Source organism: Puma concolor, chromosome C1 (assembly GCF_028749965.1).
Source record: "Puma concolor isolate L17-30 chromosome C1, mPumCon1.1.hap2, whole genome shotgun sequence".
Taxonomy (NCBI): domain Eukaryota; kingdom Metazoa; phylum Chordata; class Mammalia; order Carnivora; family Felidae; genus Puma; species Puma concolor.
Window position 1 is genome coordinate 112,155,516 of NC_141674.1, and position 21,935 is coordinate 112,177,450.

Sequence of the window (21,935 nt, forward strand, 5' to 3'; positions counted from 1 at the left end):
AAAACCTTTGGCAGCATTAATTTTAATTTTAATTTTAATTTTAATTTTAATTTTAATTTAATATGCAAGCAGTCTCATAGAGCAGAATATATTGAGTATTATAAAAAATTAATACATTAGGAAAGTCAGCTATTTTGTGTGTTTGAAAGGCTGATGAAGCCATTGAATTGCCACATTCTTTTTAATGATTTCTCTTTACAGGGTAAAGCATGTTTTAATTATTACTACTTTGAAACATAAATTATTGCTCACCAAAATGGTTATATCTTAAAATGTAATCTGTAAAAGTCCTTCAATTCCTTTATTGATTATTTGCTGATTATCATTAGTAGAATTGGTTTAATTCTAGTGATTTACTAGTGAAAATCAATTAAATTATCTCCAAACTTTCCCAGAGAGCATATAATTGGTATTACTAGGAGACTCAGACTTACAGTCTTAGAAAGAAATTTTTGATTTATTTGGAAGAAATTAAAAGTTCATGATCCTTCCACTCAGTTTTATGGATTCACCCCCTTTTTTTTTAAAGGGATGCATTTTTCTTACATTGTTACATTTTAAGTCATTACTGGCTGAGATCCTTAAGCAGCCTATTAAATATAGTCTTGTTGAACTTTATGGTGAGGAAGTACTTACAAATATCAGTAGGTCATTTATTATTCACAGATAAAGCCTTTTGTTTCTGACTTGAAATACTGATGAAAATCTCTAAAAGGAATTCTGTACTTTGAACATAAATGCCAAATAATGATGAAAGTCATTTATTTTTTCCCTACTAGCTTTAATTAAAATTTTAGCTATTCTATTGATGTTTTATTTAGGAATCACAGAAAGTAATTTGTCATGATGGGGCTGTTTTCACCCATACACTAGGATGTTACATTATTAGAAGAATCAGAATGAGTTTATCTTGCCTATAAATGTCTCATGTGTAAACATCTAGTATGATGCTAGTGCTTGAGTCTAGTGCAGTTTTAATGTTACTTGTATTCAGTTTTTAAATAATGGAAATTTTATTTCACCAAAATAATAGAAGTATAGGCATTGAAAATGTTCTAGATGCATTTTTGCGTTAAATTAACGCATTTTGCATTAAATTTCATGATCAAATTTGTGTTTGATGTCTATGATAAATACATATTGAAATTATGATTCTTTGCATCTATTATTTTAAAAATACCTAGATGATCAGCAAGCTTTGAACTCAATCATGCAAGATTTGGCTGTTCTTCATAAAGCCAGTAGACCGGCATTATCTTTACAGGAAACCAGAAAAACAAAATCGTCATCACCAAAAAAGCAGGTATTCTAATAAACACATATTTTTATTGTATGAATTATTTGCCTTGAATATCCTAATCTTATAGAGGGTTTGTTTAAAGTGTTTGTCTTTTACATTTTTGAATCAAATATTTTTTGTCATACATTTTTCCTAATGGGTGTGCATTTTTAAAAATGGTAGTTTTCATTGAATGTAGTAACTGCCCTCTAATACTGATATTTCATCCATTCTTAAAGCACTTAAGATAAACAAATTGTTTTTATTTAAAGTAGTCTGTTCTGTTTACAAATGAGCATCATTTTGATTTTTGTAACTCAAATTTGTTTGAGATGTCCAACATGAAAAGTGGGAATCCAATGCTCTGTATTTCCCTCTCATAGGTTTAGCAAGGGTCTCATAGGCATGATCACTAAGAGATTTTGGTGCTCTTTGCTTTCAGCCCAGAGTCAGCAACACAGTTCTCAACTCAGCTCTTTGACAGACATTATGAATTCATTGGAGTTCACACTGAAAATGAAACCTCCTTTCCCCCTGCTTTTTTTTTTAATGAGTGACTAAGGGGGAAAAAAAATGAGTGACTAAGAAAAAATATCTAGAAATTGTAGAAATTTTATCTGATCTCTGAAATGATTTATCATTTCATTACAGAATGATGTGCGAGTCAAATTTGAACACAGAGGGGAGAAAAGGTAAGCAAAGAAACACTACATGCCAGTTTATTGATTTAATCAAATAAGTCATAAAAACCATTAAAAGTTTTTTCTGGACTTTAGTGAAAGTTGATGGCTTACAAATTGAGAATGGAATAGTCCTTTGGTAATGTGTAACATGTACTTAGACTTAAAATAGAGTCTGTCAAAATTTAGGCTAAAGTTTAGTAACAATTATTAATGTTTTTATTTTAGGAAATAAAAAATCTTGGATAATACAGCCTTTAAATATTACTATTTCCTTTTATTTTTACTCAGTGGAAATCAAATATATTTCTCCTTATCATAATTGTATTGTTCCTTCAGATAGTATATAAAGCTTATGTACATGGATTTAACATTCATAATTTTGATTATTCTCAAGAGACCTCAGTCATATGACATATATTTGATTAGTAACATTGAAGAAGATGATTGAAATGGTGGCTGTAAATTAATTAGCAGAGGGATAAGCCTAGCCTTCCATTGGGTATCTGTATCTTAGTGCAGTGGTAGAGGTGGTGGTGGTGGTGGTGGTTGACAACAAAATTGTTAACAAGGCCTAATAGGAGATAGAGAAGATGGGATTTCACTTCTGTTATTGGTGTCTCATTAAATCCAGTTAGTGGAAGAGCATCCATTTTAAGGGCTTTAAACAGGCTCATGAGTCATATAACCTGAAGATGTAAAAATGTTTTATACAGAGATGTCAACAAAATTGGATGTACCACAAATACCATCCACTTGTCCAATGTGCTTTTTTCCTATTGTTCTTTTATGGATATTTTCTCAATTCTTTCCATTCATTGAGCATTATTTATTAAGTACTATAAGTATTGGACCATAAAGGAATAAAGTGAGCAGAACAAACATGGTCCGTCCCCCATACTACAGTCTAATATAGTAATTTCCAAGCTTAGGTGCTTGCTCCCAGGGTCAGCATAGGCTAATCTTTTGAGACACAGGAAGAAAATACTAGAATTAAAAAGTTTTAATTTTATAAAAATACTTATTTTGGGGATATGCTTACATGATATATAGGTCCTCAGAAATGTTGAGTTGATAAAGGTACAGAAATCAAAATTTGAATCTCCAAAGAACAAACAACTTTATTCTTTTAATAGTTTTGTTGCATTCCATTATACAGAGGTCACATAGGTTTAATTTTAATCACTTTTTTCAGTGAACATTTTACAGCTGCTCTTTAATAATCTTAAAATTCTGTCCACATAGAATCCTTCAGTTCCCCAGACCAGTTAAACTGGAAGATTTGAGATCTAAGGCTAAAACTGCCTTTGGACAGTCTATGGATCTCCATTATACCAATAATGAGGTAAACATGTACAATTTAACTTTCAATAGCTCTTATTTTGGAAAGTAGTATGTTCATTTAAGAGATTGTTTTAGGAATATTTATTTAGAAATTGATAAGGATATGGTATGCTAGAGAAACAAAACACGTAAATTTGTAAATTTTAACTAACTGAACTGTGTGTTTTCCATTGTGGAGAGATTTAAAGACACTACTGTGCAAGTAATTGAATGAGAACATATTGAGGGAGGAAACATACGTATTACTTAGAAGTTTGCTGCTTATTTATGTTTTATTTTCACTCTGTGTACTTTTTTTTTTTTTATTATCCTCAAGTTAACATACAGTATAGTGTTGGCTTCAGGAGTAGTAGAATTCAGTGATTCATCTCTTACATATGACACCCAGTGCTTAATCCTGAAGAGTGCCTTCCTTAATGCCCCCATCACCCATTTAACCCACTCCTCCCAACGCTCAGTTTGTTCTCTGTATTTAAGTCTCTTATGGTTTGTGTCCCTCTCCTATTTTTATCTTCTTTTTCCTTCTCTTCCCCTATGTTCATTGTTAAATTTTCTCAAATTCCACAATGAGTGGAATAGCTATAAACACTGAGGTGCATGTGCCCCCTCAAGTCAACATTTTTGTATCTTTTAGATAAATTCCTAGTAGTGCAATTGCTGGGTTGTAGGGTAGTTCTGTTTTTAATGTTTTGAGGAACCTCCACACTTTTCCAGAGTGGCTGTAACAATTTGCATTCCCACTAACAGTGCAATAGGGTTCCCCTTTCTCCACATCCTCGCCAACATTTGTTGTTTCCTGAGTTGTTAATTTTAGCCATTCTGACAGGTTTGAGGTGGCATCTCATTGTGGTTTGGGTTTGCATTTTCCTGATGATGAGCGATGTTGAGTATCTTTTCATGTGTCTGTTTGCCATCTGGATGTCTTCTTTGGAAATTGTGTACACTCTACTTTTTGATGAACTGTCTTTTTTTCTCATACTCTACATTTGGGTGTATAGACAATAGAGCTTTGGTAGTCAGACAGTTTAGCTAAAACTTTAAAGGATTATTTTCAAGTTGCTTAGGATATGATTAGATCATTATGTTTGTGTGTCAGTACATGTGATTTTAAGGGCTTCATCTGGCACTGAGGAGCTCTGTGTTCTGGACCACCCCCCTTTTTTTAATGTTTATTTATTTTTGAGAGAGAGAGACAGAGAGAATACAAGCAGGGGAGGGCAGAAAGAGAGGGAGACAAAGAAAGTGAAGCAGGCTCCATCCAGGCTCTGAGCTGTCAGCACAGAGCCCGATGCAGGGCTCAAACCCATGAACTGTGAGATCACCACCTGAGCCGAAGTCGGACACTTAACTGACTGAACCACCCAGGCGCCCCTGGAAAATCCCCCTTTGAACCTTCTTAAAATTCAGATTGGATTAGATAATCCCTGAGGTTTCTTTAAGATCCTATGCAATCTCAAGATCTTGAATCTTAAAAATTTCAGGGACAATTTAATTGGTTAATTTGTTGTTTTCTCAGAAAATACTTGCTGGGGGCGCCTGGGTGGCGCAGTCGGTTAAGCGTCCGACTTCAGCCAGGTCACGATCTCGCGGTCGTCCGTGAGTTCGAGCCCCGCGTCAGGCTCTGGGCTGATGGCTCAGAGCCTGGAGCCTGTTTCCGATTCTGTGTCTCCCTCTCTCTCTGCCCCTCCCCCGTTCATGCTCTGTCTCTCTCTGTCCAAAAATAAATAAACGTTGAAAAAAAAAATTAAAAAAAAAAAAAAAAAAAAGAAGAAAAAAAAAAAAAAAGAAAATACTTGCTGAATTTGCCAGGCATAATGCTATGATTCATGAATTGCAGTGCTTCATGGAGTTTATAGGCTTGTGTTTGTGGTAGAAGCAGACAACTAAATAATGAGTTGTTCAAATATATTAAGTTCTTTGAAGGACAGGCATAAAATATCGTGAAAAACAGTGAAGGCAAGGACAGGCAGTACCTGTTCTGTTTAGATGGTACTAAGGAAGAACTAAGGTGGTAATATTTAATTACTGTCACTTGAAGTATGAAAAGCCAAACTTGCAAAAAGTTTGAGGGCAAGAACATTCTTGGTAGAGAGCCATTGAGAAGCATACCTACAGAGATCCTAAGATGGAAAAGACTAGTTATGTTTCAGGAATAGGAAAGTACTAGTGCGAATGGAGTAATGGTGGAGAGCTTACTAAAAATTAACTTGAGAGAACATGTAAAAGTGCTTTGCAAATGTTAAAACATTGAGCAAATAAAAATATTTGAAAATACTAGATTTTCAAATGAGTCATTATTAATTTAAAACAAAAACTATGTTAATGTAGTTTGTCTAAAGAAACCACTTACAACTGAAAGCAGAACATATTTTGAGAAAGCAAAAATCCATATTCAAACAAATAGTATCCCTGAACAAAGTGATGAGTATTATACTATAGTAATACCTTAATATTTTATTTTTTAATAATTTTTGGGTTTTCATTTAGCCACGAACACCTCTTGTTGCCTGGCCCTGTCTTGGCACTTACTATTTCTTTTTGTGCCAGCCTGATTTCCATCTGCCAGTCTGAGGGCTTTTTAGAGGTACAGCCATAGGGTCTAGGCAGAAATACAGATGGGGTACCAGGGGGTGATGGGAGAATGAGACTCAAGGATGGTGTGGGAGGTGGGGATAGGTAGGTTCCACTTAACAACAATGGTAACTTGCTGGATAACACATCCTTTATAGGCCCCTTTCCTGTCTTCCCCATTCCTCTGTACCAGTGTTTCCTGGTACATTTTCCCACATACAAAGGCTTGAACTTGAGTCTTTATTTCGTGGTATGATTTTAGGGGAATCCAGATATATATTTGTTTTTGATTTTAGGGGAATCCTGATATATCTTTGTTTTTGTTTGGCCTAAAATTGTATGATGGAAAGCTTTCAAATGCCAAGATACATTAAGTCTACAATATTGTCTTGGTCTAGCAGTCTAGTAGGTCTATCAAGAAAAATGAGGTCGTTTGACATAATTGGCTCATATTGTACCTGTTCTAGGTCCTAGAATTGCTGTTTCATCCCCCCGAGTTCTCCAATTTGTATATAATTTTTTCTAGAGTTTTCTTAAGGATTGACACCAAGCTAATCCGTAGTTTCAAGAACCTTCTCCCTTTTTCTAAAAGTTGGAAAATTTCTCCCATTTTCAGTTTCTTTTTCTCATGCTTTCTGAGGATTTCTGTGAGTGGTTCTGCCATTATATCTGGGTGGCCTCTTGGCAGGAATGTGGTAGAAGAGACATTAAGTAGGGTAAGATCATGTTTAAAATTTCTCACAACTAAGAGATTCTTTTGAGACTGTGATTCTGTGAGTTAACCATGTCCTGATTCACATCATGGCAAACCCAATGCATGCCCTTCAATACTGAGGGTACTAGGGAAGAGCTTAAAAGGTCTATTAGTTTTGTGGATGTATGGACAAGCAAAAAACTCATTTATACTGCTTGTTATTCCAGTTCTATAGATATTTTTTTTCTAGTATAAATCCCTGTGTTCTAAAAGAACCATTATTCTGTAAACTTCTAGTTTGCCAGACTCAAAACAATGAGATTTAAGCTGTGATTGGTTGGCTCTGTTAGTTGGGCTCCTCTTTATCTAATAGTGTCAAGCATGTGTGTTGTCGTGTGTGTGTGTGTGTGTGTGTGTGTGTGTGTGTGTGTGTGTGTGTGTGTGTGTGTTGCCACGGGAGATAGATGTGAAGGTGTGCAGGCAAGGAAAGTGGATTTTCTAAGATCTTTCTCTCTCTCTTTTTTAAGTGTTTATTTTGAGAAAGTGCTGTGGAGGGGCAGAAAGAGAGAGTAGAGAGAGAATCCCAAGCAGGCTGTGCGCTGCCAGTGCAGAGCCTGATGAGGGGCTTGATCTTGAACAAACCATGAGATCATGATCTGAGTTGAAATCAAGAGGCAGAAGCTTAACCAGCTGAGCCACCCATGTGCCCCAGATCTTTCCCATTTTAGATGGTTAGAGGAAGAAAACCTTTCTATGGACTATTATCATGTGTCACTGTGCAAAGTCAGGCAAATAAATCACTTCTTTTAAATTTAGGTTCTATTGCATGGGCTTCAGGACCTAATTTTGAGTTTTTGGGAAGGATTCACATTAACCCACAACTGATGTATCAGTATTAAGACAGAGGGAAGTAGATTTCATGACTGAGGCTGAAATGAATTCACTAAGCAGGAAAACATTGTGTAATGTATTTAATGCAATTTAGATAAGCTGGGATTTGTTATTAACTCTTAGTCCTCATTTTAAAATTGGTAATAGGTGACTTTAGAACATACAAGGGATCACATGAGAACCATAGGCAGTAGCCCAAGCTGCCAATATATATACTCCTCCACAATGCCCAGATTTCACATTAGTAAACTGAAGAACAACAAAATCATTTATGCTAATATTTTGTTATTGTGATTTAAATCGTGTCTTTTCTCCCCAGAAGCAACAGTGTCTTGGAGAAGTAAGCGATCCAATTATCAATAAATGTATAGTAAAAGTAAATATTCAGGTTTTCCCCTCAAATGAAAAACTGGGAAAAAAAATCATCTTTGCTTTAAAATGTTTTCTAGTGCTTAAAATATAATTAAAAAGAATACAAAAGATAGGAACAAGATGTACCAATATGGTTCAAAATCAATAGGAAAATAAAAGGATATTCTTTTTCATTTATGCTTATTCTGTGATACCAAACAGTTAATATTCTTTTTTTATTAGAAAAAAAAATTCTCATAGAGGAAAAAAAGGCCTGGTTATAGTAGGTAAGTTGGAATAGTACAAAACTACTAAAGTAGCTACAAACAGATATTGGGAATATAATTTCAAGTACCTATTAAGTAAATTTAAGTGGATTGTACGGTGGAAATCACGTTAGTCTGGAATCCACATTATTTGTGTTTGGAAGCCTTTATTAAAACAATGGCTTTTTTCCATAAAGAAATCTGCAGAGAATGCACACCATGTCAGCTTGTGGGTTTGGGTACAGATGATGCTTTTGCCATATGATATGCATTAAACAGTATTTACCAAGTAGTTGCCATGCATTCTCTGTGTCAGTTATTAGTGCCTCTGTCCTCAAGGCATTCATACTGTAGAGGACCCCAAACTAACTAGGCCTTTACATTTGAATGGCTTCTATACTGTACTTAATTAGAGCAAGGTAACAAGTGTGCAATAGGTTCATTTATTTTTATTCTGCCCTTTCAGTGAAATGGAATATACTTTGAAGATTATTGACAGTTGTCCTAAGCGATTAAGTTTACATTTTTTTAAAAAAAGAAAAGAGTATTTGATTTCCTTTCAGAGGCTTTTTGTCCTTTATAATGTCTGATCCATAAGAGGATCCAATCTGCTAATGAAAGCAGATTTCCACATTTAGAGTTTACTATGGATGGCTGACCCATTTAGCTGATTTATTGCTGGTGTAGTCACCAGGATCAGAGGGAGCCCCAGGTGGACTGTAGATTGCAGGTACATTGTTAGTGGTCCCTCCATGGCAGCTGCTACAGATGCTCATTGTATTTGGGATGGTGATACTCACTGTAGGTATGCAAATCTGGAGAATGCAAATTCGTGGTAGTATTACTGTAGAGAAAAACCTGAGAGTTTCATCAATGCAGATGAAGGATAGTATTGTATGTAGTTTTTGTGTGTACTCCTTAATGCTGTTTTGAGGTAAAGATACTATACTTTACATTTTGCAACATTATGGAAATATCCTAGAAAATTAATCTTTAACCTTTAAATGTGTTTTTTAGAAGAATTTAATGATGATTAAAGCAAAAAAAATTTTTGTCCATATTCAGTCTTATGATTTTAGTGGTGGCAGGATGGGAAGAGTGAAACAATTTAGATACATCTATTCATTCAGAATTTCATTATACTGACAAAGAGCCAGGGTATTTTGAAATTTATAATTCCATAGTAATGAAGATGGTCCTGAAAGGACTTCACCCGGTGAGATGGTTGCATGATTCATTATGTTCCCTTCTGTTCAGTTGGTAATTCCATTAACTACCCAAGATGACTTGGACAAAGCTGTGGAGCTGCTGGATCGTAGTATTCATATGAAGAGCCTCAAGATATTACTTGTAATAAACGGAAGTACACAGGTATGCATTGAGACATCTTTCAGTAAGGATTATAGGATTTGTGCCTGTGAAATATGAAACATAGTTACATTCTATAATCATTGATATATTTTCAATATAATGAAATGTAAACTTATATAATGTAATTGCTATAGTTTTATATCCTTGCTCCTCAAAACCATGTAGCCAAAATTATAAGTAAGTATAATATACTGTACATATGGAACTAATAGAAATACTGAGAACTTGGGAAAATTTATGCTGGAAATAAAAGTTTCAAAGAATAGATTTGATAAGACCTACAAACAGTGTAGAATATCTAGGTTGTATTTGGTGGGGGGAAGGATTCTGTTTAAAGCCCCAAAAGGGGAAGAATAGTATTAATCATCCCCTTTCCTTATAGGCTGCTAATTTAGAACCATTGCCATCACTAGAAGATTTGGATAACACAGTATTTGGAGCAGAGAGGAAAAAACGGCTTTCTATAATAGGTAAGAATGATAGTGTTCGAACCATAAAATGGACAATTTCTCAGTTTCTTCTTCATCCTTTAATGTAGGCCAGCACCTAAACATAACCCTGATAAATAGCAGCCTGTCCCTGTACTCTGTAATTTTTCCCAGGTACCTGTGTTCTAGTTTCTTATGTCCCTTCAAAAGTTACATCAAGTGTTGTAAGATTAGCAATCTCAAGCTTAAATATTTTTTCTTATATACTTAGGATATTTTAATATTTAACAAATTTAAATAAAACCTCTAGTTATTATAATTATAAAAATAACCAGAGAGAAGAAATTAAAAGAAGTAATTCCAGTATATTAAAATTAATGGATGGACTAAGTTCATAAGCCTTTCTCTAAGTTTTAGTTATTGCAGTACTATCAAATGCATTGCTAAGAGTTTCCAGATTGTTTTTTTTTTAGTATTCATTATTCATCATTAATAATAGACTATTAAAATTAAGCTTGTGGTACAAAGCAGAATGGATCCCGTGTGCTGTTTGAAGGAGGCCTATTAGAGAGGCAAGGGTGAGGCAGAGGTGCTCTGAACTCCCCAGTTCTGTGGATCTTCTTCAGGTAGCATAAAACATTAATAATAATCTGCATTTTTATATGATAAAAGCATTACATTGCTCAAAAACCACTGGTATAAATATATTTTAACAGGGCAGTGAATGTGACAACATGAAAACGTATGTGAGGTATGGACTTGAAAGGGAAAAGTAGAGGAGGAAGTGAAACAGATGAATGGAGAGGGAGGAAGCAAGAGGGTGGGACAAAATGAGAGATATGGTTGGGACTCCAAGACTGGTAACAGAAAAGGATTGTTAATAACACAAGAAGAGATTAAATTGGCATATGGGCCAACCCCCATATATCCGTTAGTGATCTTTTGTTTTGGCCCCCCCGGAAGAAGCTATTTAACTACTTCCTTCTAAGTATCTGTCTTACATAAGTCCTACTTTTGGTTTCAGAAATGCTGGAAATGTGAGCAGCAGCGATGATATACAAGCAAAATAGAAATTGTTTATCTTTATTCAGATATATTTTTATATGGTTTAGAATTTGGGTGAAGGAACATTAGGAACACCTGAATTCAGATTCCATCTCTCTAATTAACTTGAGACCAATAATATTCTTCTCATCTTTAAATCATGGGATTCTTGTGGCAATAGGTTGAGAAAACACTTTTAAAGAACATTTTGCTTTTCAAACTAGAAAACATGACTGTTATTAAACCTACATTTCTTTCTTCATTCCCTTTTCTTATCACATTACAGTATATATCATTTTAAAGTAAAAATTGCCAGTCACTGTAGTTGCATTAGAACAAGCTAAATGCTCTACTTAAATTGACATTTTAAGTTCATTTTGAATTAAAACTCTACTGAGTACCTCAATCTTGTCCTACTAGTAAATATTCTTATTTGAGTTCAGTGCTAGCATAAGAAGAAGCTGGAAATTATAATGTAGAAAATTGTTGGTTTTTATTGGTACCTCTTTAAACCTAGAATAGCTTTGATAGATATGACCACCATCTTTTTTCCTTATTTATTGATAATTATTCTCTTTAATTATTTTCATAAAAGATAGCTAGAGGAAAAACTACCTTTGGGATGAGTATATTCTAGTGTGGAGGTCTCAACCAAGAGTGCGTTGGCATACCCATTACCAATAAAAGTTAAGAAAAAAGGGTTTTCTTTGGGTATAAATACCCAGTAGTGGAATTACTGGGTCATATGGTAGTTCTGGTTTTAATTTTTTTGCTGGACCTCCATACTGTTTCCAAGGTATCAATTTACATTTCCACTGACAGTTGATGAGGGTTCCTTTTTCTCCACATCCTCATCAATACCTCTTGTTTCTTAGGTTGTTGGTTTAGCCATTCTGACAGGTATAAGGTAGTATGTCATCATGGTTTGATTTTCATTTCCCTGATCATGAGTGATGTTGAGCATCTTTTCATGTGTCTGCTGGTAAAATGAAATTCAAAGAAATTTGAAGAAAAGCTAATTCAAAACAATATATGCATCCCTATGTTTATTATACTAGTGTTTACAAAACCAAGATATGGATGCAACCTAAGTGTCCATGGATAGATGAAGGATAAAGAAGATGTGGATATGTATTTATAGAGTGCTGTATTACTCAGCCACCAAAAAGAATGAGATCACGCCATTTGTGAGAACACAGTGGACCTAGAAGGTGTTATGTTAAGTGAAATAACTTAGAGAAAGATACCATATGATTTCATTTATATGTAGAATCTGAAAAGCAGAGCAAATGAATAAACAAAAAATCAGACTCTTAAATACAGAGAACAAACTGGTGATTGTCAGGGGATTGGGAGGGTGGCCAAATAGGTGAAGGGGATTAAGGGGCACAAACTTGCAGTTATAAAATAGATAAGTCATGGAGATGAAAAGCCCAGTATGGAGAATATAGTCAATAATATTGTAATAATATATGGTGACAGATACTGACTATACTTAGAGTGGTGAGCATGAGAACTGTCAGATCATTATGTTGTACACCTGAAACTGTTAAAACATTGTGTGTCAACTAGACTTTAATAAAAATAAATAAATAAAAAGAAAAATGAATTATCTAGTAAGGAGATGAAGAGACTTTCATAGCATTTTTTTCTTCCCTATCTCCTTTTAGTAATGAGTATATTGATCTTTTATAAACAAGAGTATATGGAAGGAGTAAAAATATTAGGGATAATGTCATTGTACCTATTACAAAGCCTAAATAACCCTTGGCTCAAAGTTCAGTTACTGATTATTTTAGAGTCAAGCAGAGAGTTATCTGTTCTGTTCAAATCTTTTGGTAATCACTTTGTTCTTTTTCTCCCTATCTCCTCACTCACAAATGCTAGCATATACTTACAGTGACCCCTTTTTATAAGGCAAAGCCTTTTGCTTTCAATCTGACCAAAACTTAAATGCCCACATGACCTCCCCATATCTTTTTTTTTAATAGTTTAATTTCAGAATATTTGGAGGAAAAGAGAGCTGTGTTAATAAACATAGCATTATTTCTATAAAACCAGGTAAAAATAAAATGGATTATTGTCTCATAAGAAATGATGTGATTAACTAGGTGAACTATATTAGATTTTCTGCTTTTCTGAATTATGAAGAAATTTAAATGCCAGGAATATGGCTTGTGATAAAACCTAATTTTAAAGTACCTGAGAATAAAATTCAGGATTCTAATTTGAAAATACTCTAATATGGCTTAAGTGACTTAGAAAGTAATCTCACTTTAGGTTTTTAAAGATTAAGGAGAGGGAATGGAAAGAACATTATGGAACCAGATGTGCCTAGCACATACTCAGGGTGAATAATTTTATCATTACAACACCCTTGCAGAGGAGGGATTTTGTCTTTTTTTTTTCTTTGTTTATCTTAAGTGCTGGCTTTATTCAGTTCTTTAACCTATTTTTAAAATTCAAGTATAATTAACATACAGTGTTAGGTTAGTTTCAGGTATATGATAGAATGATTCAGCAGTTCTCTGTGTTTCTTAGTGCTCATGAAGATAAGTGTACTCTTGACCCTCTTCACCTATTTCACCCATCCCTCTGCCCACCTCCCCTATGGCAACCACCAGTCTGTTCCCTAAGAGAGGAGGGATTTAGTCTTATGTTGACAGGTGAGGAACCAGGTTTGTGGGGGTTGGATAATTTTACCAAAGACAATACAGTTGGTAAATAACTAGAACTGAGATTTTAAACTGAGGTATAAAGTCCACATTCTTTCCACGACATTATGATGCCTTCCATAAGTTATGTTAAAGGGTAACATATATCTAGGTACAAATGACCCTTGGAAGTTCAGAAGCAATGGCATCTAAAAATCTTTATTATCAGCCCCATAACGCAGTTGTCAGCAGTTAGAAGAACATACCATCTAATAAGAATAAATGAATATTACAGTGAGGTTAATAATTATAATAGGGTGGGAGTTTAGAAAGGTATAAAACATTTGAAGATTTATAGAAATGAATGTTCTTGTAAGTTTTAAAAACTGGATTTCAGTAGTTACTGAAATCCTGTATTTATATTTAATTGAAACAAAAATTAGTTCCCAGTTGATATTTATAAAATCATGTAACTTTTTTTCCTTTGAGGTCCCACTAGTAGAGATAGAAGCTCCCCTCCCCCAGGATACATTCCAGATGAATTACACCAGGTTGCCCGGAATGGGTCATTCACCAGTATCAACAGTGAAGGAGAATTCATTCCAGAGAGCATGGACCAAGTAAGCAAAAGTTGGATGTGGTTTTTCATTTCACTTAAAGGGATGTTGTCAGGATTTGTGTGGTTTGGCAGGTATCCTGTGTTTGTGTGTGTGTGTGTGTGTGTGTGTGTGTGTGTGTGTGTGTGAGAGAGAGAGAGAGAGAGAGAGAGAGGGAGGGAGAGAGAGAGAGAGAGGGAGGGAGAGACCTCTTCTCCCATGTCTTCCTTAAGTGAACAAAATAGTAAAAGAATATAGGATAATGCCCACTAACTTACATGTGCCTGTGTGCATTCATGTATAAACAAAGCTGGAATAAAGCTGGTTTTCTTATTTTGTCCATCCATAAATAAATGAATGCATTTGTTTGTAATCCTGGGATTGACATTCAGATTTTTAATTAACATTTGAAAGATATAGTGAAGGGTGCCTGGGTGGCTCAGTTAGTTAAGTGTCTGACTTCCAGCTCAGGTCACAATCTCACAGTTCATGAGTTCAAGCCCCGTGTCAGGCTCTGTGCTGACAGCTCAGAGCCTGGATAGAGCCTGTTTCAGATTCTGTGTCTCCCTCTCTCTCTGTTCTTCGCCTGCTCATGCTCTGTCTCTCTCAAAAATAAACAAACATAAAAAAAATTTAAAAAGAAGAAAGATATAGTGAAACTAAAGATATTTAACTTTGTGAAGCTGAGGTTTGTCAACTTTTTAAAACATTGTAAATGTTTTAATAATGTAGCAGCCACAATGTCATTATTCTCAATTTGAGTGGGGCTTTAGTCAGTGTTCAGTAAGCAAAATTATGTGAAATCTTTTAGCTTTTATTTATTTAGCTAGTAATCTTATAGAGAAAATATTTTTCCCTTAGGATATTTTGAAGTTGTAGCCTACCTACAAGGGACCACTACATTTAAAATATTAAAAAATTAGTAACTCTGGGGAGAGGTGACTGCTGTTGGATATGGGGTCTTCTTGTGGGTACTGAAAGTGTTCTGCGACAGTGGTGAGGGTTGCACAACTCTCAGTATACTGAAAACCATTAAATTGTACACTTTAAATAGGTGAATTTTATGTTACATGAATTGTATCTCAATAAAGCTGTTTAAAAACCCAGTAACTTCTGGTTGTACACATTGAATCATGGAGGAACTCTTTATTTTTCTAGATGCTGGACCCATTGTCTTTAAGCAGCCCTGAAAATTCTGGCTCTGGAAGTTGTCCATCACTTGATAGTCCTCTGGATGGGTAATATGGATTGTAGTTTTTATTTTTTAATGTATGTGGGTACATATGCATATATATAGCATGTCAGAGGAACGTAATTGATACTCGTCCATACTTAGGCCAAATTAATTTTTTTAGTTTGAACAAATCCCTTAACCTCATGGGGCTCAGTATCTTTATTGGGTAAAATGATACCTGATTATAATATTATCAGTATTTCTGCTTGCCAAAACTGTGTTTGAAACTAAATGCAAACTTAGAATGTACATTTACTTATAAAACTATGTTGGTGAAACTTCTATCAAATTTCTCATTAACACCTTTGGTTTTGGAGGTTTCTTGAGTTGTTTTCACCTGTTTAGGATTATGTTCATTTTGGCACCAGGTTATAGATAACTTACTTTTTTGGTAATTGTGGCCCAGAATGTTGGCTGTCATTTAAAATTTAAGTAGTGTACATTTCTTTTGTGTGAAATGGCTGTTCAGAAATATAAGCTGGGTGAAGTTGCAACTGTGGATTTTTAGTTACAAGTGCTCCTTCTCTTCTGGTCTCAATAAGACAGTGTTCACATGTAGCAGGCAAAGTCATCCTGTAGCACACAGTCTGTAAAATCTTTACCTATTTGATCTCCTCTGGGATTTCTTTTTAGAAGCAAATTCTGAAAATAATAATGAATACTGTATGGAAATACACATTTAATTTTCTTTTACCTGTATAGATAAAACCTTTGTGCCCATGTCTACCTCAAGATAGATATCTGAAACATTTAAGAAATTCAGGAAAATAGTAATGTGGAAGCTATATATTGAGCATTTAATATTTGAAAGACATTGTCCTAAGCAATATATGTACACACCATTGATGAGTTGGAAATTATTATCTCATTTTTATAGATGTGGAAAATCTCAGAAAGGTGATTTGCCAAGATTGCAATTGCTGATTAAATGGTAGAGCTACGATTAAAACACAGGTGTTTGCCAACATCTGTAATTCCAAAACTTATTTTAAAAATTTTTTTATGTTTATTTATTTCTGAGACAGAGACAGAGCATGAATGGGGGAGGGGCAGAGAGAGAGAGAGAGACACACAGAATCAGAAGCAGGCTCCAGGCTCTGAGCTGTCAGCACAGAGCCTGATGCGGGGCTCGAACTCACAAACCATGAGATCATGACCTGAGCCGAAGTTGGTTGCTCAACTGACTGAGCCACCCAGGCTCCCCTATCGATTAATTTTTAAAGCTAGGCTTTTGCCTCCCTGCACCAAGTAAGTGTTTAAAAAGAAGTCTCTCTTTTTCAGTTATGTTGACATTTCAGAGTGAGCTCCTTTATTCATATATTTATATATATATATATACACCTCATATATATGTATAATTTCCACACATACTTACAGATACTGATACTGCATAAAGATATTTTAAATGTCTTATTTACATACTTTCTCTTCATTTAACATGACATTTTCTGTTTTTAGAGAGAGCTATCCAAAATCACGAATGCCTAGGGCACAGAGCTACCCAGATAATCATCAGGAATTTTCAGGTTAGACTCTCCGTATTCTAAATGTTTAAATATTTGTGTCATTAAACAATGCTTTGGCTGGGAGGGAGAGGGGAGTTTTTTTTTTTTTAAATGAATAAAAATGTGTAAATGTGTTTTTTATTATTAGAGATATTTGACTTTTTTATAACACATAACTTTCTTATGTCTCAATAGACTATGACAACCCTATCTTTGAGAAATTTGGAAAAGGAGGCACATACCCAAGAAGGTATCATGTTTCATATCACCATCAAGACTATAATGATGGTAAGCTTCTGTAACTAGACTACAAGAACAGCTTGTTAAAAATCTCAAAAATAATCAAAATCAAAATCCCATTTTTAAAATCTCATATTTAAACTATTAGAGATAATTTTTTTCCTGAATCACTAGTTTTTCTGCTTAAAACCATTTTTGAAGGGTACCTGGGTGACTCAGTTGAGCGGCTGACTGGCTCAGGTCACAATCTCATGGTTCATGAGTTTGAGCCCTGCCTCAGGCTCTGTGCTGACAGCTCAGAGCCTAGAGACTGGAGCCTGCTTTGGATTCTGTGTCTCCCTCTGTCTCTGCCCCTCCCCCATTCTGTCTCTCTGTCTCTCTATCTCTCTTTCTCTGTCTCTCTCAAAATAAACATTAAAAAAACCCAATTTTTGTTTTTTTCCCCCAATATATGAAATTTATTGTCAAATTGGTTTCCATACAACACCCAGTGCTCATCCCAAAAGGTGCCCTCCTCAATACCCATCACCCACCCTCCCCTCCCTCCCGCCCCCCATCAACAAAAAAACCCCAATTTTTGAAAGAAATTAGGTAACTAAAACAATAACAGGTTTATGCCAGCTTACCACATAGTACTTATCTTTCCCTTAAAAGAAAAACTGTAATTAAAAAATGATATTGGGGGTGCCTGGGTGGCTCAGTTGGTTAAGCGTCCGACTCTCTTAGTTTCGGCTCAGGTCATGATCTCATGGTTTGTGGGATCAAGCCCTGTGTCAGGTTGCATGCTGACAGCACAGAGCCTGCTTGGGATGGTCTCTCCCTCTCTCTGCCCCTCCCCCACTCATACATGCACACATACTATGTCAAAATAAATAAACTTAGAAAAAATTGATATTAACTAGAAAATTATTCCTCGATGATGGAATTCATACTTGCATTGTCCTTTTCAAAGAAAAAAAATACTACTAAATTTTCTAACTTTTGTTCTTATAATTGGAAATGAGAATAAAGTATGTTTTTTTTCTTTTTATCCAGAAATGAGAGAGTGCAGTGATTTTATGAATGTGGGGGGGGGGGTGTGTTTTTACAAAAGACATTGAATTTGTATTCAGATCCTGTTTTTGCCCCACTTTTCTCATTTCTGCTTCTTTCCCCCCTTTTCTCTTGATTTTCATTTTTTACTTAATGATTCATTGTTCAAAAGGCTATTTCCTTGAACTTAAAAAAAAAAATACTACTCTTAAGTTTCAAACATGTAAACAAGGAGCACCTGGGTGGCTCAGTCAGTTAAGCATCTGACTTCAGCTGAGGTCATGATCTCCCAGTTCTTGGGTTCGAGCTCCGCATTGGGCTCTGTGCTGACTGCTTAGAGCCTTCAGAGCCTGGAGTCTGCTTTGGATTCTGTGTCTCCCTCTCTCTCTGCCCCTCCCCTGCTTGTGCGCTCTCTCTCTCTCTCTCTCTCTCTCTCCCTCTCTCTCTCTCCCTCTCTCTCTCTCCCTCTCTCTCTCTCTCTCTCTCTCTCTCTCTCCCCCAAAAATAAACATTAAAAACAAAAGTTAAAAATGTAATCAAATAATCATTGCTATTTTAGTTTCTTAGCCTACTCACAGGACAGACTTCTATTCCTCATGTTACAAATTTTAAATACTTTGAATTACAGCATATGAATAAAAGTTGTAAGGTAATCCTGTTTTGATTTTGTAGGTCGTAAAACTTTTCCAAGAGCTAGAAGGACCCAGGGGACCAGCTTCCGGTCTCCTGTGAGTTTCAGTCCTACTGATCACTCTTTAAGCACTAGTAGTGGAAGCAGTATCTTTACCCCAGAATATGATGATAGTCGAGTAAGAAGAAGGGGAAGTGACATAGACAATCCTACTTTGACTGTAATGGACATCAGCCCACCCAGCCGTTGTAAGTAAAAGAAATTGGCACAGTGAATGTTTAGCAGAACCTTTGCAGAACTTTACAGTATTAAAAGGAATAAATACCAAACGAGTCCTCAGGGTGAGACCCAACTTCTCAAAAAAAGGTAAAAAGGGTATTTCTAAAAGTGGTTGGAATATAAGGTGTAAGTACAGTGTTACTGCTAATTACTTTAGCTGATTCTTTCCTTCTCTTTAGTTAGTAAGATTGTTACCAGTCTGTCATTTATTCGTTCATTCCACATATCCTTGTTGAGTACCCAACTGAGATTCCAAATATGACCTCTAAAATGTAGTCTAACGGGGAGAATGTTGTGTGGAGAAATGATTATTGTATAGTATTTAATCTAGATCTTGAATGTGAGTAGGAATTCACTAGCTCGGAAGGTGATATGTGTAGGAGGTCATGGCATGCTCTGAGAATGGGGAATAGTTCATTTTTGGCTAAAGTGAAGGGTATCTTACTTGAAACAGTAGGAAAAGGACTAGAATGGTAACTAAGGCCAGATTGTGGAATATTTGGACTTTATCACATAAGCAGTGCATACCAAGATTTCTGCTCAAAGGTATTTATTGCAGCAGCATTTGAATATTTCACATTCATCCCTTTTGTTCTAGTGTTGTCATATTTTACTTTTACATCTGTGACCCTACACTACATTGTTGCTATTTGTCCTTTAGACAGCTATTGTTTTTGAATTGATAAAAAATAAGAGAAGAATATCTTTCATATATCCATCACTTTATTTCTGTAAATCCAGGATTTTGTAGACTATAGGTTATATAGATTCCGGATTCTGTTGGGTATCACATTCCTTCTGCCTGAAGAATTGCTTTAAACCATTCTTGTAATGTAAGTCTGCTGGCAATGAATTCTTTCAGAGTTTGTTTGAAAAAGGTCTTTTTTCTCCTTTACTTCTGATATATATATATATATATATATATATATATTTTTTTTTTTTTTTTTTTTTTTTTTTGATACAGAATGCTGGGCAGTTTTTTTTTCCTTTTAGCACTTTAAAGCTATTTTTTTCTGTTGTCTTCTGACTTGTATACTTATTGAAGGAAGGTCTGCTGTCCTTCTTATCTTTAATCTTCTGTAGTATTCCCACCCTTGCTCCTGCTCCAGCTGCTTGCTGCTCTCAGGATTTTCCCTTGTTAGAATGAGAGTGATACTCTGTCCAGCTTTCTACATCGTAAGCAGGTGGAAGACTAATTACAAATATTGCTGCAATAAAGCTTAGGAATGGTGCATCTGACAGTCCACAGTACCTTAGATTGAGTGAAAGATACTATTATATTTTTAATTGAGGGAAAAATAATCTGTTTGGAAAACATAAGGCATGGGGATATATGAACCTTGTTTGGGTTTAGAATCTTAGAAAATTGAGGAGAAAAATTTTCAAAGATGATCATTATGAATTTGGATGATAATGATTTTCCCTTATATCCACACATACTCAATTAAGGATGTCACTAATGCAGTTTACTCATTTAGTCCTTAACCATTTGTGTGCCATCTGGGTATTCCATTTTAAGAAAATATTCTTTTTTAGCACCTCGTGCTCCAACCAACTGGAGATTGGGCAAACTTCTTGGCCAGGGAGCATTTGGCAGGGTCTACCTCTGTTATGATGTCGATACAGGAAGAGAATTGGCTGTTAAGCAAGTTCAGTTTGACCCTGATAGCCCTGAGACCAGCAAGGTAAGAATCACTGCAAGCTACTTTGTCACATTTATAAGAAGCATTTTTACTAAATAAATGTAACGCAATAGAATATTTTGTTTTCCCTTAATACAAATTATTTGTGAAACAAATCAATAATTTATCTACTTTGTACTGTGACTTTTTTTTCTCTTTAGTACTCAGTTATATTCCTGATCGGATTTAGTATTGCTTTAGTATACCTTCAAGGTCTATTACTGTTTAGAGACTTTAAAATGTTTATTCCTTGGGAAGTAAAAATTTCAGAATGAAATCACCTTGATGGTCCATGAAGTTCGAATGTTTTGCTTTCACTAGCAATGCTGTAAAGACTTAAAAGTGAGTTTTGTCTTTCAGGAAGTAAATGCACTTGAGTGTGAAATTCAGTTGTTGAAAAACTTGCTGCATGAGCGAATTGTTCAGTATTATGGCTGTTTGAGAGATCCCCAGGAAAAAACCCTTTCCATATTTATGGAATATATGCCAGGGGTAAGTTAGTACGTCTTATGAAAATAAACATATTCTCTTTCACGTCTTCAATGAGGAAAGAAAAACTAAAACTTTGATTATAATATGTTAAACTACTTTAGAAAATTTTGAAAGTTTTAAATTATTGCTGGGTAATGTAATTTTATTTTGTTTTCATTTATTAACTCATTTTTTTAGACAGTGCTGAGGTATACTAAAATAGGTTTACAGGTACCATAGCAGTCCACACTCAGATTTCCCTAAATGATCTTAAAATAACCATAATAGCTGGTTTATACAAACCAGGATCCAGCCCAGGACTGCACATTACATTGAACTGTTATGCCCCTTCTTTTTTAATCTAGAACATTTTTACATGACATAGGTTTGACAAAGAGACTAGGTGCTCTGTTGACAGTCTCACCTCCTAGATTTCTCTAATTGTATCCGCATAGTGGTGTTTAATTTGTTCCTTTATCTTCTTATTTCCTGTAAGTTAGATTTAGTATCTAAATTAGGTTTAAGATGTGGCATTTTTTATTAGAATGCATCATAGATGATACTGTGCATTTCATGTTGCATCCCATTAGGAGACCTACAATTTCTGGTTGTTCCTCTATTAATGATGCTAAGATTGAGTGTTAGATTAGGATGATTGACATCCAGATTTCTCTGGTGTAAGATTTTGTTTA

General features: G+C 35.0%; 1 protein-coding gene across 1 annotated transcript in view; it reads left to right on the forward strand.

The window, feature by feature from the left end:
* Nucleotides 1–21,935, forward strand: part of MAP3K2 (mitogen-activated protein kinase kinase kinase 2) — a 105,350-nt gene that overhangs the window by 62,793 nt on the left and 20,622 nt on the right. The window contains exons 3-14 of the mRNA XM_086718327.1: nt 1,185–1,303; nt 1,931–1,971; nt 3,205–3,304; nt 9,334–9,447; nt 9,830–9,917; nt 14,063–14,193; nt 15,328–15,407; nt 16,862–16,929; nt 17,104–17,196; nt 18,853–19,059; nt 20,627–20,775; nt 21,133–21,264. Coding sequence (XP_086574453.1) covers nt 1,185–1,303; nt 1,931–1,971; nt 3,205–3,304; nt 9,334–9,447; nt 9,830–9,917; nt 14,063–14,193; nt 15,328–15,407; nt 16,862–16,929; nt 17,104–17,196; nt 18,853–19,059; nt 20,627–20,775; nt 21,133–21,264 — 1,322 coding nt within the window. The remainder of the gene's footprint in view (nt 1–1,184; nt 1,304–1,930; nt 1,972–3,204; nt 3,305–9,333; nt 9,448–9,829; nt 9,918–14,062; nt 14,194–15,327; nt 15,408–16,861; nt 16,930–17,103; nt 17,197–18,852; nt 19,060–20,626; nt 20,776–21,132; nt 21,265–21,935) is intronic.